We start from the raw sequence: 15022 nt of genomic DNA, 5'->3' as shown, positions 1-15022 counted from the left end.
AAAACAGGATGTGCACATGGTGAATACGATAATAGTAATATATACTTAATATTTTAGACAATGAAAATTAGGAACAGTTTCTGCTTTATTAACCACAGCCAAACAGCAATTCTTAAAGTTCTTAATTTGTCCTACTTACCCACACCTTAAGCACTTAAATTACAATTGCACATTTTCTGGTAAAAACATATTTGTCCCGTTCAGAATACTGCACATTTTTGTCAAGTGAAAGAATAAAAATAAAACCTGGAAACTGGAAACCAAACTAATACTAAAGAGAAAAAAAAGCATTTTCAAAAAATGATTCCGTGTGTGACGTACAGTAAACCACTGCATGAACTACTGGGGAATATTCACTGATGCTCTGTAAAGATCATGTGTAGGCTACTATCTGGAGTATCTGCCTCTGCATAACCAGATAACTCATCACTCTGTCTTTGCTGCTTCTACCTGCTGTGATGTTTCTCTTCAGGGCTGGATATTTTATCTGCATTCATTTGGCAGACTCGCATGATATGTACAGTACTGTGCAAACGTTTTAGTCAGGCAGTGTGGAAAAGTGCTATAAAGTAAGAATGCTTTCAAAAATAGACATGTTAATAGATTAGATTTATCAATTAACAAAATGCAAAATGAGTGAACAGAAGAAAAATGAAATCAATATTTTGTGACCACCACTACATAACACTGTTACCAGACATACTACATACTAATAATGCTTAGCAGGTGCTGTACTGTATGTACAATAGAAATGTAGAATAGAAACAAAATAAAGTATACCCAAACCAGACAGCATATGGTGGATTTTTGAGTGTGCCTTCGATAACATTACTACATTACATTGCAGGTGGTCATGAAACGGCTCCAAAAATTATTGGAAAACAAAATAATAATATTGGAAAAACATTTTGATATCTATTGGTGAAGTTTAATTGGCAGTGACATTCCAAAGTCACAGTTTGATTGACAACCAACATCACACATTGTGATTTTCTGTTACTGAATTCACAACAAGTATAGAATTTGTTTGTCTCGTCTTTGGCTTCATCCTCATTGTCCAGACTAAAATACTCTATTCTGTCCTGCTACTGGCAGCCTTTGACCACATCATCTGAATTTTCTTTGGGCACCATACAAACTCATCTTTATGGTCATAGTTCAAATAGGCAAACTTGATGAGACGCCTGCGTTCTTTCTTATCGAGGACAGCAAACACAAAGTAGTTGAGAACACTGTCCTTGACATTTGGGAGTTCCCCTTTGACGAGTGTCTCCTCCAGGAAGAATTGGACCAGGGGGGCTTGGTAGTGACTGTACCCCAGGGTTCCCTGGCACTTCAGGATGCGGGTGATGCGCAGGCTGTTATGAGTGTGACTGTCATTGACACAGTGAAAAAGGCAAAAAAGAAAGAAGGATTACTTAGAGGGTTCGGTTACTTTTAGTGAACAATATGTTTGATTAAAAAACAGACATCACCTGTTAAGGTTGTTGAATCTGTCTCTCCAGTTACGTGCTCTTTGGACTTTTCCTGTTCTCTCATCGCACAACTCTATACCATAGAAGTCCAACATGAGCTGGTAGGACTTCAACAGATTTCCCTTTGCAGTGCTGTTTTGAAGAAAACCCTGAAGCAAAGGCAGAACTTCTGTTAGAATATGTGAAGCACCTTTTTTGAAATGTTAACTTTGCAGCATTTAGCAGCTGTACCTCAACTTCTTCTTTTGTCAATGGACTGGCCTCACTGTTCATCCCTGGTTCTTTCAGTGGGAATAACCTTTGAGAGAAAATGTTATCACAATTTGTAAAAACAGGAAATGAACATTTGACATTACACCTGTAATTATAGAATAGCTTACCACTGAATATAGGTGTGTACATACTCCAGTTCTTCATACCTTCCATGCCATTCATTGTGGAAAATGTGGATGTAGACACCTGGTGGTTGAATGACATATTTATGCCACACAAAATGAATATTTTTTCTTACTTTGCCAGTCATTGCTGTTCTATAGTGAAACCCAGAACCCCTGTTTTATTCCTTTAGGACTCTAAAAATGTTTTTTTTTTCTCATGCAGTGACACTTATTTTATAAATTAAATTGCAATATTGATCTTATTTCTATCCATGGACATTCACACAGTGTGCCTGTAGGCCTACCGTCAGGTTTAGAGGCCGTCTTTCCGAGGTAGAAATTCAAATTAGGCATATCATCCTACTTGACAGAAGAGAATTGCATTTAGACATTACATTGTTTTAATATTAAGTAATAACCACGTCACATAATAAATCATCTCAACACGCTATCATTGTGTGTACTTACATTTACTGGCCCTATCCAGCGATCTGGTCTGGTCTGGGACTGTGGGGAGATTTAGAACAGTGTGTGCATGGTTTAAATGGTTGAACTTGGGACAGTGTATGTTTGTGGTGTGCAGGATGTGCACATCTGTGCATGTGTGTGTGTGTGTGTGTAACTTACAGGGTAGTTATGCCTGTAATTCTGCATGTCTTTTGCAGCATTTTCAAATCTGCTGAACTTGATCTTCTGGTACACAGAAAATAAAAGATCAGAGGCATTTAGTGATTGTAGAGGGCCTAAAAACAAACAATCGAGTCAATTTTGACAATTAAGTTACCCTGACCAAAAAAGTGTTTAAAATATTACAACTGAGATTATAATATAATACAGTCACTATAAAATTAACAAAAGGCACACCTAAAATCTAAATCTTTGCGTCATTCCAATGCAGGCCTAAAGTGAAACCAGCTTTAGGCCTGCAGCAGGCCTTGGGTTTACTCACATATCTGGACGCTGCTGGTCGCCTCCTGTTGTTGAATGTGTACCCCGAATCCTCCTCAGTCTCCCAGGTTGAATCGTAGCCACAGAACAACTCATCTGTCGACTTAACACGATACTCCTCGCTGTCAAAGTCATCATCCTCTTCGTCACGCAACCTACCTCCTGGAGGCTCGCCACCTTCAGGGTCAACTCGGCCTCTGCGACCCATTAAGAATCTGAACACTTTCACTAAAAGTGAACATCTTTCCCGTAACTTTTGACAAATCCAGCGCAATATGGAACGCGGTATGTGCCAAAACCCCTCGAAATCAGGCCAACATCGGCAATAGATAAACCAGGACATCGTAGGCTACGCACAACACAACACGATACAGCACTGACAGTCCTAGTCTGCGGTCACTGTAGCCCATATGAAGTGTTTCACTTTCACTTTCACTTTCTCTGAAGTTGTCGTTCCAGTCTTTACAGGGAACAGAAACTTAAACCAACACCCATAAGACGTCAGCTGGTCCATGTTGCTGAAATATGATCTGAGAGAAAGTTTCTATGGTTATGGTGTTATGGCTTAAGTGAAACAAACAGAAACACTCATGGGTTAAGTTTGAAAGATTGATGATGACCCCTTCTCCATTTGGGCTGGTCTGGTGGGCTAATAGTTCAGCGTGAAAACTGTTACATTATCCATTCAGTCCCCAGATAGGTAATCATCATTTCAAGATTATCAACAATATCAAAATAATAAATCAGTTTACCATTAAAATAGTTTTTTGTCAAGACATTTTTTTAAAGTAAAAAAAAAATCCTTTGCTTTGTTTTTGCCCAACTCCTTTGTTACCCTAAAATGTGGGCCACAAAGCAGAGGTAGACATTCAGAGGGAAAAACTGTAGCCAAAACATGGACAGGTTTTTATTTTTAACTCTGTGATCTTGTAGGGTAACATAGGGTAAGACGACCCCCCACGGTAATTCTAACAAAAAACAAAACAAATGTCAAAAACAATTTTCCTCAACATGCTGCCCCTAGTCTTACTGAACTAAAAATATACTGTTTCATCACAATTTTTTTTTTATTATTTGATCAAAGCCATTTTGACCTAAGTCGATTGTTAATTTTTTTGTCATTTAAAATAAGGTATAGTTTTTGTATTGTGTGCAATTTGTATATTTATATTAAGGTGAGCCTTAGAGAAAGATTTTTATAGTTTTTGGATGAAGTAGTAAAGTGCTAGATTAGTATGTTTGGGGTAAAACTTACATTTGATTAAATTAAAATAAATTTGTCAACTGTAGGTATTTATTTGACTTTATATTTTTTTACTTTATATTATGTTAAGCAGGGCAAAGATACAAAAAAACTATAAAACATTATTTTATGTGTCATCAAATAGACATTGAGTCTTTCAAAACACAAAGACTGTTGGCAGCTGAGATTTACTTTGAGAAAACAGTGACCCATATGATAAAAAAAACACCTTTTTTTTCTGTTGCTGCAGTCATCCTCACACCAGATGCCTCAACCACAATGAGGAACCCTCTCCCTGACGGTACCGCTGTAGAGGAATTAAATACCACGTCCCTGCCCTTTTGGCTAATAAGGCTCAAAGGGCTGTTCACTCAAGCTGCAAAGTTCAAACCTGTGTCACAGAGGGAAACAGGTTGATGACTTGTCACCAAAGAGACATTTGCCTGCAAGTTCATATAAAGTTTATTTTTTTATTAAATGGGTTTTTAAAATGTGCTGTTGTACTATATGCCTACCACAACGACTGTCTTTGTCTCCACTGCCATCCCCTGCTGTTATCAGTGTAAAGATAGCATCATGTTTGCAATATATTTCCCCCTCCTCATTTTCTACTGGGGAGTGCACTTGGACATATGAGTGTCCCGCCTGGAGCCAGTGAACATCCTGCTCTTAATGTCTTCCTGTGGAAGATAAGGGGATGCATGAACCGGACGGCACAGAGATATGAGATGAGTACATCAGATAATGCACCATTATTACTATGACTGGAGAGTTGTTAAACCACATGATCCCTTATTCAAAAACGTATGTCACTTGTCTTTGATTGCACAATATACTGCTGAAGTGATGTGCCCATTTGTGACTTTGGAAACTTCTTCTGTGGGGTATTTGTTTTGTACATACGAAGTGAAATTTACAAAAGGAATTGAATAATACTGATGTAAGCACTGTGTGCGTTCATTGAGCAGACTCCGGCGAGACTATTATCTCTCAGGGACTCCTTTCACAAGGAGATAATTGCTCGCACTGCCAGTGGAGAAAATCAAGACTTGTCTGCATGGTACACTGTTAACATCTGCTCTGCAATAGATTCATTTGTGCTTACTAAAGCGGTATAAGGTCCTGTACTCTGGAAGATAAAAACACAGTGTAGAGATAACCATATGTTCTCTATGGAATGGAGGCAATAAATGTGGATTTTAATGACAGATCGCAGGCTCTTTATGGCCTGGTTTAGTGCATGAATAGGCCCCACAAATTGGAATGCCCTCCTGAAATAGATGGGAACTTCATGCAGGATATGAAACTGAAATAACTTGCAGCATGGAGCTATAGCAGTTAGCCTATTTTCTGGTTGCTATGCTGTGAACCCAATTAGCATGACACTGAGGAAAGGCCCAGCAGAAGCCACTGAAAACTTCAGCGAGGCTCCATGAGCCAGGCCTCTGTGTAGTTACACTAATACACGCAAATCATCTCTCTCTCACTCACTCTGTGCTGGACTTAGTTAATGACGGAGGCTTGCTGGATCACTCGGTGACTAAGTGTGCTTGATAAAGGTCAAGGCTGCCACCAGCTAATGATTCATCGCTCAGAGTGATACTTTAGCCGAGCATATTGTGAATACTCCGCACATGAACGCTTCACGGGGCAAAATAATCAAGAGAGTAGAGGCTGGAAAGGGCAGCTGTTTCCGCTGTGCTTCTCTGTGGCAGCAACAGACACAACACACAGGCTCTCTGTGACATACTATGCCAAACCTCTCCAAACACAGGATCAGTGATTAACAGTTAGCAGAGTCAGTCTAACAAAGTTTGCAGTTTGCTGTGGCAAATCCAGCCTGCAGTGATTATCATTTTTCCCTTCTTTATTGATTTTTGTAAAACTCTCCATGAATTCAGAAATACTGACGATCCTTGTGTTGTGATGACCAAGACAGAATACCAAAAGTGTAATATCAAGGATATCCAAGATCCTTTTAGATGCACATGCAAGCACGCACGCACACACACACGCACGCACACACACACACACACACACACACGCAATATGAACTGCATTATACTTGTTGATTTAGTTATCTAGATTTACATTAAAAAATACTCTGGTTTGAATAATTTCTGATATGTTTTTTTTTCTAACAAAACCAAAAAAGTTAAATTACCTAGGCTATAGGTTAGGGTCAGTTGTACTCCTCCCACGTTTGAAAAAAACTGAATCTTTGAATATGCAAACATTGTTCATTTTAAAAGTTTGACTCAAGATGTCTCCTACTCTAATGAAAAGTCCATTCGCAGTGTCTGTGCACTGGAAGTTTCATATCATACTACACTGAACATTGATTGATTTCCAAACAACTTGTGATGTCACATCACCCTGCTCCTGCATGCATGTGTGGAGGGGGAACTTTGATGAATTGACATTTGTAGACAGAGCACAGGTGTGAGTAAGTGCACCTGTAAAAAAAATCTATTTAAAGATTGATACTTTTAAAGCACAGTCAATGAGGCCACGTGAGCACTTGTAAGTAGCCTAGTGTCCTGTGGGAAGTCAAAGTGCTGCCAGCTGCTGAGCTTCGGTGCCAAAACACAACCTATTCAGGCCTATATGCTGTAATCCTAGCAGGCCTCAACTCATCAACTCGCTGCAGATGAATGGTGTCCATGGTGGGCTCCAGTGTCCCCTGTGCGTCTGTCCCTCTGAGCAGCAGCGCCCTCCCTCCGCGCGCACTCCGTAGTTGAGGATGAAGACGAAGAACATCAGGACCCTCTCCCTCATTCTCTCCATAGTTTTCTACCTGCTCATTGGAGCCGCCGTCTTTGACGCACTGGAGTCGGACAGTGAGAGTTCAAAGAAAAGGGCGCTGGAGCAGAAGCTGAACGAGCTGAAGAAAAAGTACGGCTTCGCCGAGGATGACTACAGGGAGATTGAGAGGGTGGTCCTTCAGTCGGAGCCGCACCGCGCCGGGAGGCAGTGGAAGTTCGCCGGCTCCTTTTATTTTGCCATCACTGTCATCACCACAATTGGCAAGTATAGCCTATGCTTTAAAGATTTCCCCGTACCTGCGTCTTATACCTGAAAGACACAGGGCGAGCAGCATGTCTGAATTACTGCATGTGAGTGTGTCTTTAGGCGCTCTTAACAGTTCAAAGTGGGAGTAGGACCTGAAGCTGCAGGAACCACTTTGGGACATTTTATAGGGATGGGGTGCCGTGTGAGGTAGGGGAGACCGGGTATGGTTGTAACATGGGGGAGTTTTAACAACACCAATTCCACTAAGATAAGATAGGAGTCATGTGATCATTTCACTATTTCCCTGCTTCCTCCCCGATCAGGCATGGTGGTTATCAAGTCTGGAAACAGGTACATTCAGAATATATAGAGAAAAAAAAATTTTTTTTGACCAGATTATATTAGATTGAAATGTAGTTTCTTAGGCAACATGTGATGCATTTGTTCCTTTCTAATTTCAAACCACTATGCTAATACAGCTAGCTAAACATTGGCTGACTGGGGTGGGTTGGGTTGTAACACATACAACTAGGGACTTTCTTGATTTTAATATTTTATAGAGTGCCCTTTGCAGTCTGGGCCCACCAAGCCTGCACTGCAGGGTTACCAGCATTCATTTGTCAGCACTGTGACCAGTGCTTCCCATTCACAAGTTGTTCACATGTTGGCGTGTGTATCGGCACACAATCTTTTCTGTACTCCGAGAGGGCAGAGAAGTGTACAGGCAGCTTGTGAGAAATTCTGGTGTGCAAGAAAAAGTAGTACGCCAAAAAGGAAAATATAGAAGTGCTTGTACTGGTGAGTACCGGACCATTTCAAACACTGACTTTGACTCTGATTAGGAATATACATCATTAACACACAGACACACACCTCTTTTTTTGTTAGACCTGAGGATGTACAGAGATGTTCTTTAATTTAGTACATTTTAGTAATATTTTTAAGTATACTGTTAAGTAAGTTTATTCTGTAGATACATTTTCATACACATACTGTACATGCATGCGAGTCATCAGACATAGTCTGTTACAGTGGGGGAGAAATATTGTTCTTTTTCTCCCCTACTGCAATACACATCGTTCGTGATTTTGCAAATGGGAACTGAAGTTTGCCATTGTCATTTAAGAGCTCCCACTGATTAGCACCTTGTAAACGATAATCGACAACGTAATGACTGGCAATGTGAAAAATAAAATTACTTAAAGGGACAGTCCACCAAAAATCTATCCATTGATGTAAAGCATTAGGCTATAGGTGGTAGTCTACAAGGATCCACAGTGGTTGTTATGAATTCTCATGTGACCAGATTTCACATTGGGTAGAAATGATTAAAACATTAAGAACCCTGTTTTAAATGATTAAACCTTTTTATTGCTTTTTCAGTATTTGCACATACATTACAAATTTTCAAACAATACACAGAATATTTAAAAAGACCATGCACATTGCTACTGACAGTTTGTAACACAGGCTGCTAAAATATTACAGCTCGTGTTATGTCCACTGAGCACAAACGATTACATGATGCACAGACAACAGGGATGGGACACATGAATACCATCTGTCATTGTGATCCTCTCTACCTATCACTTCCAAACAGGGACCCCAGATATTCCTGAATATATTTCACTCTTAAACTTTGTAGATAAGCTGCTCAAAAAGAAAACATCCGAGCCAGCTCCTCTCTCCATTCTTTGAAGCTGACTTTTTTTTTTTTTTACTTCTAGTGCCTCAGCACTAACCTAGTTCCCGTTATGAGGGCTAGTTTCCCACAAGAACACACTTGGCTCTGACACAGGTGAGCCTCCAGTGGTAGGATATGCTTCATACTGGACCCTCAATGAACTTATTATTATTACTACATTTGAGATGGGAGGCCCATTTCATGTAGGCCTTTTTAGCCATATTTAGATGAAAATATGGCTGGAACACATTGAGCATAGTCCTATTTTATGGAAAATGCACTTTACATTTTGGAAAATGCATCTCCCTGCCGTCAGTAAATTTAGTGCTAGTTCTGCAGGTACAATTTTAGTCTCATAATAGTGTTGGAGGAGTGCAGGCATTTTGAGAACATTCTTTAGACTTTTCTATACTTTTTTTCACTATGAAAACTGGATGGATAAAACTACAACCATTTTACAGCTACCTTTGAGCTCTTAAGAAGGTGACTGTTTGCTACTCACTTATTATGTTCTTATCTAGGTTTGTGTAATGTATGTAAATGTAATGAAGTTGATATGGGGAACTTGTTAGCAAACAGTTGCTTACACATCCAGCCGTTATGGTTTAACATTAGCATTCATTTGTTGTTGTGTTTCTGTCTACCAAGTACGTGCAGAGTCCTCTAATGCCAGGAATCCACTGACTGCACCACAGTTTTGATGCGTCCATAGCCCAACATCAAAGTCCACTGGAAGCGTCTCAGAAGCGTGTCAGCAGCAGAGTGTGCAGCCTGCCTCACATTATTTACTTGTTATTACTTGCTTCTACTACCTTCTTCACAGCTCTCTGTGACCCCGTTTCGTTCCGTCAACTTCAGGCTGCATTTCCCACAAGGAGCATTTCAGAGTCAGAGCATTTTGCCTGCCTGATTTTGCTGACATGTTTAGATTAGTTGATTTGGTAATAAGTTTGCTTTTTGTGCTTCTACTATGATTAAGTAGGCTACGTAGTTAAATGATTTCTTTTTGTGTCTGTTTTAACCGTGTTTATTGTTGTCGGGAGTCTCCACAGGGGTTTTTATTTTGAAAGTTGACCGGATTCTCTATGCCGTTCTGTGTTTGACTTCCTGCCTGTGCTGCTTGATGTGGCTTGCATCAAAAATAGACCTGCTACCTATTCACTGTGGAGCATCTGGTGGACTCATAAACATTGACTATAATGCCAGCGATTAGCACCGGCAACCGCGGCACTGCTGTAATGCGCCATAGCCGGAGTCAGTGGATTTTAGCCATCATGGTCTCCCTTTGAAACTCAACAATCACCAGCTGGGCTTGTGGTTTGAGGGGTCTGGAAGTACTAATAGAACTTGAGTTACATCCAGTTAACAGCTACTTCTATTTTGTACGCGCACCGCTCTCAGCTGGGCCCGACCCAACCTGATTTGAGCCCTGCCAGACCTAAAATTGCGACAGCAATCCCACGGCCGAGCCCCTAATGCCTGATGTTCTCAGCCAGGCTGCAACGACGCCAGCAGTGCTGGTGGCCATGAAGGGACATCTCAGTCTGCGCCAGATAAAGGTCCCCCCAGATGGTACAACAAGCACTGCCGTAGAGGACGCGATGCCCCTCGTGGTATGTGCCCTCAGGTCTGCTGGAGGAGCGTCATCCATTGCCTCACACTCCTGCGGATTACATCAAAGATCCAGTGAGCGAATTGCTGAACAGACAAAGGGGCTCATCAGATACAGAGTGTGCGGGCTCTCTTCCTCCCTGTTGGCACCATTACCTGCTCAGGTCTGAGTACAAACAGTGAAGGACAAATAATCACCAGCTGGATGTCTCGTCTGAAAGACCACACTGTTGTAGTGATGTTTTGGTAGCCATATTCCTTAGGAGCTGCAAGGCTGGTGGGGATAGTCCAGTGAGCCACAAAACACTCATTAGCTGTCAATGCAGATCTCAGGGGTTTCCCTCCCCATGAAGAAGTGATCACTATAGCAGGCTTAGGACGAGTCCAACTGGAGACCAGCCCCCCTGCCATAATTTTATCGTTGCCATTTTGAGTCTGGGCTGGGATTGCTGGTACCAGGCTAGCGTGGAGGGAGCTAACAGACTCAGAGAACTACAGCCGCCATTCATGCTCCTCTCTGGGCAACCCAGGCAGATAAAGCAGGACAGGTGGGGGCAGCAGGCGAGGCATAAGAGGCATAGAACTTGGAAAAAGACATGGAAAAAGACATTTTAAATTGACTGAAAAACTTTTTGCCCCTGATTGGGTGGTAAGTGCAACATTTTCACAAGGAATGAGACGGGGGGCCTCGTGAGGCTAAACCAAAAGCGAAGCCTGTTAGAGGGCGGAGCACATACAAAATAGAACTGCCTCTTTAACTGCTAACTGCTACACTATGTTCACCAACTAGTCATTAACTGTGCCTGCTTATGTTTGGTGCTGAGCAGTTAGTGTACAGTGGGTTTTTAGAGATTGGAGAAAACAGGCGCCTGCTTTGGCAGAAAATGACGCTATGAGAAAATATGCCTTTAATAGGCCCATTTAAACGATTTCATTTGGCACAGACATCAGAATGAAAATAAAACATGGAAACATGTATCAGTTTGTCAAACCTTTCAAATACCTGAATAAATGTGCAGTTCATTCATTCTTATTCCATGAGAGCCCGAGAAATATGACAGAATCAGGACCACATGACAACTTAGCTAATGAGCCATATGCTTTCCTTTGTTGTCTCTTTCTGCTTCATCCTTCAGATGTTCATGTATCCTGGCCAGTTTTTAAAGGCCCTACACACCCATGATCCAGCCACTCAGGTGTTTTCCCTTATTTTGCCTGATAAGCAGTTGTGGGTATGTGAACACAAATAGGACGTGATGAATAAATCAGTGTTGACCACAAAGATCATTTGCCATGCTTTTGCCACAATGAGCTGTTTTACAATATATAGATGCATGTAATTAAATAAAAATAGAAATATTGATACATGGAGGTTTAACCACAGAAATAGCTTCATATGGACATTACATTTATTCACTTAGCTGACGGTTTTATCTAAAGTGACTTACAATTGATAGATATGTCACAGGTCGCACGCCTCTGGAGCAACTAATGGTGTAGTGTCTTGCTCAGGGACACATTGGTGTCTCACAGTGGGGAATTGAACCCGGGTCTATCACACCAAAGCCATGTGTCTATACACTGCACCCTTACCACCTCATAGGCTAGTAAATCTAGGCTATTAAATCAGCTGGATAAAATGTGTTATGGTTTAAGCAGTGTTTGAGAAACAGACTTGAGACCTGACTTGGTTCTGCAGTGTTTGGTCTAAGCATTTTAGCCTTTCAGTGTGTTATCAGTAGTAATCTTAATAAGTGAATCCTTATAGACATTAAACAGTGCTTGACATTGTGTGACCGGCAATATACTGTGACTTTGTAGGTTATGGCCATGCCGCTCCACGCACTGATGCTGGGAAGACCTTCTGCATGTTTTACGCTGTCTTGGGCATTCCTCTGACGCTGGTCATGTTCCAGAGCCTGGGGGAGAGGATCAACACTTTTGTCCGCTACCTTCTGTGCAGAGCCAAGCAGGGCCTGGGCTTACGGAAGACCCAGGTGTCCATGGGGAACATGGTCCTAGTGGGTTTGCTCTCATGCATGAGCACCCTGTGCATCGGAGCTGCAGCCTTCTCGCACTTTGAGGACTGGACTTTCTTCAATGCCTATTACTACTGCTTTATCACACTCACCACCATTGGATTCGGAGATTTTGTGGCCCTGCAGAAGAAAGATGCTCTCCAGAAACGACCCCCCTATGTGGCATTTAGCTTCATGTACATTTTGGTTGGGCTGACAGTCATTGGGGCTTTTCTTAACCTGGTGGTCCTGAGGTTTCTCACTGTAAGCACTGAGGAGCCTGACATGAGGCCGGAGGCAGGGGGAGAGGAGCATGGAAGGCAGCCTAAGGACAAGCAGGGGGACATAGAGTTGTCGGAAGTAGAAACTGCTGATGCTGGATATAAAGTCAGCAAAGAAAGACACGGCAGCCTGTACAACCTAAGTCTTCCCATGGAGGGGGGCACCAGCTGTCTGAATCTCCTCTCCTCTCCCCTAGAGGAGCGCAGACTTGTTTTATCTGAGCACTCGAAGCCCAGCAGATTCAGGGTCTTGTTCTCCTGCATGTGCTGTGGCCTGGACATTTACAACAGCCCCTCTCCTCCTCACTGTGACCAGGCAGGCGGCCATAGTAACCCCGTCTTTTACAACTCCATCTCCTACAGGGTGGACCAAGCCTTGTGCAGCTCGTGCACTATGTCGTCACAGGCCTCCCCAAGCAGCGTAGCCCTCTGTTTGGGAAAGAACAAACTTCACACCAGGAGGAAGTCATTCTAACTCTCTGCACTTTTGACTTGTCTCAGTGGCCTTTGTTTTGGACTTTTTGTACACACCACAGAACAGGTAAAATGCAGCATTACTGGCTGTCAATTAAAATGCAACATGTTATAAGAATCCTTTAAAGTTTATAATGTATTTTTCTACAATCAATATTACTGCAAAAAAGGTACAAAAAATAAGAAACTAATGTTTTCCACTATTATTATCCCAATATACTGTATGTTATATAAAAGGTATCTACAGGAAGTGTGTGATCAACTAGCAGAAAACGCAACATGTGCCTCATTATCTGTGTTCATATTTTAGGTCTCAGACTTTCTGCAGTGTTGTCTCCTGTGACCTTCATTTATTTCCAGTCACTAATTATCAGTGTCTTCTATAAGCTACATACCCTCTGTCGCTTTGGCTGGTTCCCTAGGTAACGTTTCCATCCTCAGTGCAGTGGAAAAGTGGAGACGGACACGTACAGGGAGCACTGAGTGGTGACTGTCTGAAGACAGCATCCGGTCAAACTGGGAATCCCAGGCTGCGTCGTATGTGATGAATGAGTGTGTCAACAACAATGAATGAAATATGAGCTGTTGCACTAAAAAAATGGAAAATCTCCAAATGACTATTTAATTGCCTTCTTAATGTGTAGTTAGCTCCCAAATTTCTATTGTTCCACCAACCACGAGACAAAAGAAAAACATGCCTTTTTTTCACACTTTTTAAATGTTCTGTTTGTTTAACGTAGAAAATAAAGAATTTAATGTTAAGGGCCACTCTACCTATTTTACACAGAAAATGTTACTTTACATGTCACGAGGAGTACTACTCAGCATTTGAAAGCAGTTTTATAATGCAACAATAAATTGCATTACACAACTGGTAGTTTAGTGTTTAATCTGGCCCAGTACAGGTGCATCTTTGAAAATTTGAATATCATGGAAAAGTTCATCTTTTTCTGTAATTTAAGCCAATATATCATAGATCATATATTCTACATTCATTCCATATAAAGTGAAATATATCAGGCCTTTTTTAGTTTTAATCTTGATGTTTACAGATAATAGAAATCAAAAATCCATATCTCAAAATATTAGAATATTAGAAAAAAAGAATTTGTTATACAGAAATTGACCTTCTGAAAAGTTGAAAAGTTGTGAAAAGGTTGAATTTATTCACTCAGTACTTGCACAAATTACTACATCAATGTGGTGTGGCATGGAGACAATCAGCCTGTGGCTACTGAGGTGTTATGGAAGCTTATGTTGCTTTGATAGCGGCCTTTAGTTCGTCTGTATTGTTGGTCAGGTGTCTCTCACTTTTCTCTTGACAGTACACAATAGTTTCTCTATGGGGTTCAGGTCAGGCAAGTTAGCTTACCATTCATGCACAGTAACACCATGGTCAGCAAACCAGTACCTAGTGGTTCTGGTCCTGTGGGCAGGTGCCAAGTCCTGCTGGAAAAATAAAATCCGCATCTCCATAAAGCTTGTCAGCAGATAGAAGCATGAAGTGCTCTAAAATCACCTGGTACACGTTGCATTGACTCTGGACTTGAGAAAACACAGTGGATCAACACCAGCAGATGACATGGCATCCCAAATCATCACTGACTGTGGAAACTTCACACTGGACTTCAAGCAACTTGGATTCTGTGCCTGTCCACTATCCCCCCAGAAGCAAAATTAACTTTCATCTGGATTGAGGACCACTGAGCAACGGTCCAGTTATTTTTGGTGGTCATAGTTTAATCTCACATCTGTAAAACACATATCTTAACAGTCTTCTTCCTTGCAGTCTCACATTTATCTTTTTTTCTTCTAATTCTACTTTTACTCAGCAGGGTGACACAGTGTTGAGAGCAGCATATTTCAAATTCTTGACCTCAATTACAACAACCCTGCTGG

The 15022-nt window shown here is 41.3% G+C and overlaps 2 protein-coding genes across 3 annotated transcripts; one reads left to right on the top strand and one right to left on the bottom strand.

Annotated features, from left to right (window-relative positions):
* Positions 1-67: 67 nt before the first annotated feature.
* On the bottom strand, positions 68-3212 carry LOC119886173 (opioid growth factor receptor-like). 2 transcript variants are annotated; one of them, XM_038696733.1, is made up of 8 exons: positions 2802-3212; positions 2480-2542; positions 2321-2359; positions 2158-2212; positions 1856-1934; positions 1707-1773; positions 1476-1624; positions 68-1373 (listed from the first exon to the last, which is right to left on the bottom strand). In XM_038696733.1, the coding sequence occupies exons 1-8, from the start codon at positions 3141-3143 to the stop codon at positions 1073-1075; spliced, it is 1095 nt and encodes a 364-aa protein (XP_038552661.1). In that variant the 5' UTR covers positions 3144-3212; the 3' UTR covers positions 68-1072. The 2 variants fall into 2 exon arrangements, with proteins under 2 accessions (XP_038552661.1, XP_038552659.1); XM_038696731.1 differs by having other exon boundaries at positions 2480-2545; positions 2802-3211.
* A 3308-nt stretch (positions 3213-6520) lies between these two features.
* Positions 6521-13733, top strand: LOC119886999 (potassium channel subfamily K member 15-like). The gene is made up of 2 exons (XM_038698022.1): positions 6521-7069; positions 12172-13733. Exons 1-2 carry the CDS (start codon positions 6787-6789, stop codon positions 13122-13124), a joined length of 1236 nt encoding a protein of 411 aa, XP_038553950.1. The 5' UTR covers positions 6521-6786; the 3' UTR covers positions 13125-13733.
* Positions 13734-15022: the final 1289 nt, after the last annotated feature.

The sequence above is a fragment of the Micropterus salmoides genome, unplaced genomic scaffold (genome assembly GCF_014851395.1).
Source record: "Micropterus salmoides isolate LMB-PRFRI ecotype aquatic unplaced genomic scaffold, ASM1485139v1 Ms_hic_scaffold_4, whole genome shotgun sequence".
Classification (NCBI taxonomy): domain Eukaryota; kingdom Metazoa; phylum Chordata; class Actinopteri; order Centrarchiformes; family Centrarchidae; genus Micropterus; species Micropterus salmoides.
This window is presented reverse-complemented; position numbering and strand designations above follow the sequence as displayed.

Bases quoted from the DNA above. Each gene is read 5' to 3' on its own strand.
- LOC119886999 (XM_038698022.1), top strand. From the start codon at position 6,787: ATGAAGACGAAGAACATCAGGACCCTCTCCCTCATTCTCTCCATAGTT. The intron at 7,070-12,171 runs GCAAGTATAGCC...GTGACTTTGTAG, and splicing joins CACTGTCATCACCACAATTG to GTTATGGCCATGCCGCTCCA.
- LOC119886173 (XM_038696731.1), bottom strand. From the start codon at position 3,143: ATGTCCTGGTTTATCTATTGCCGATGTTGGCCTGATTTCGAGGGGTTT. The intron at 2,360-2,479 runs GTAAGTTACACA...ATCTCCCCACAG, and splicing joins ATTACAGGCATAACTACCCT to TCCCAGACCAGACCAGATCG. The intron at 1,625-1,706 runs GTACAGCTGCTA...CCTTTGCTTCAG, and splicing joins TGACAAAAGAAGAAGTTGAG to GGTTTTCTTCAAAACAGCAC.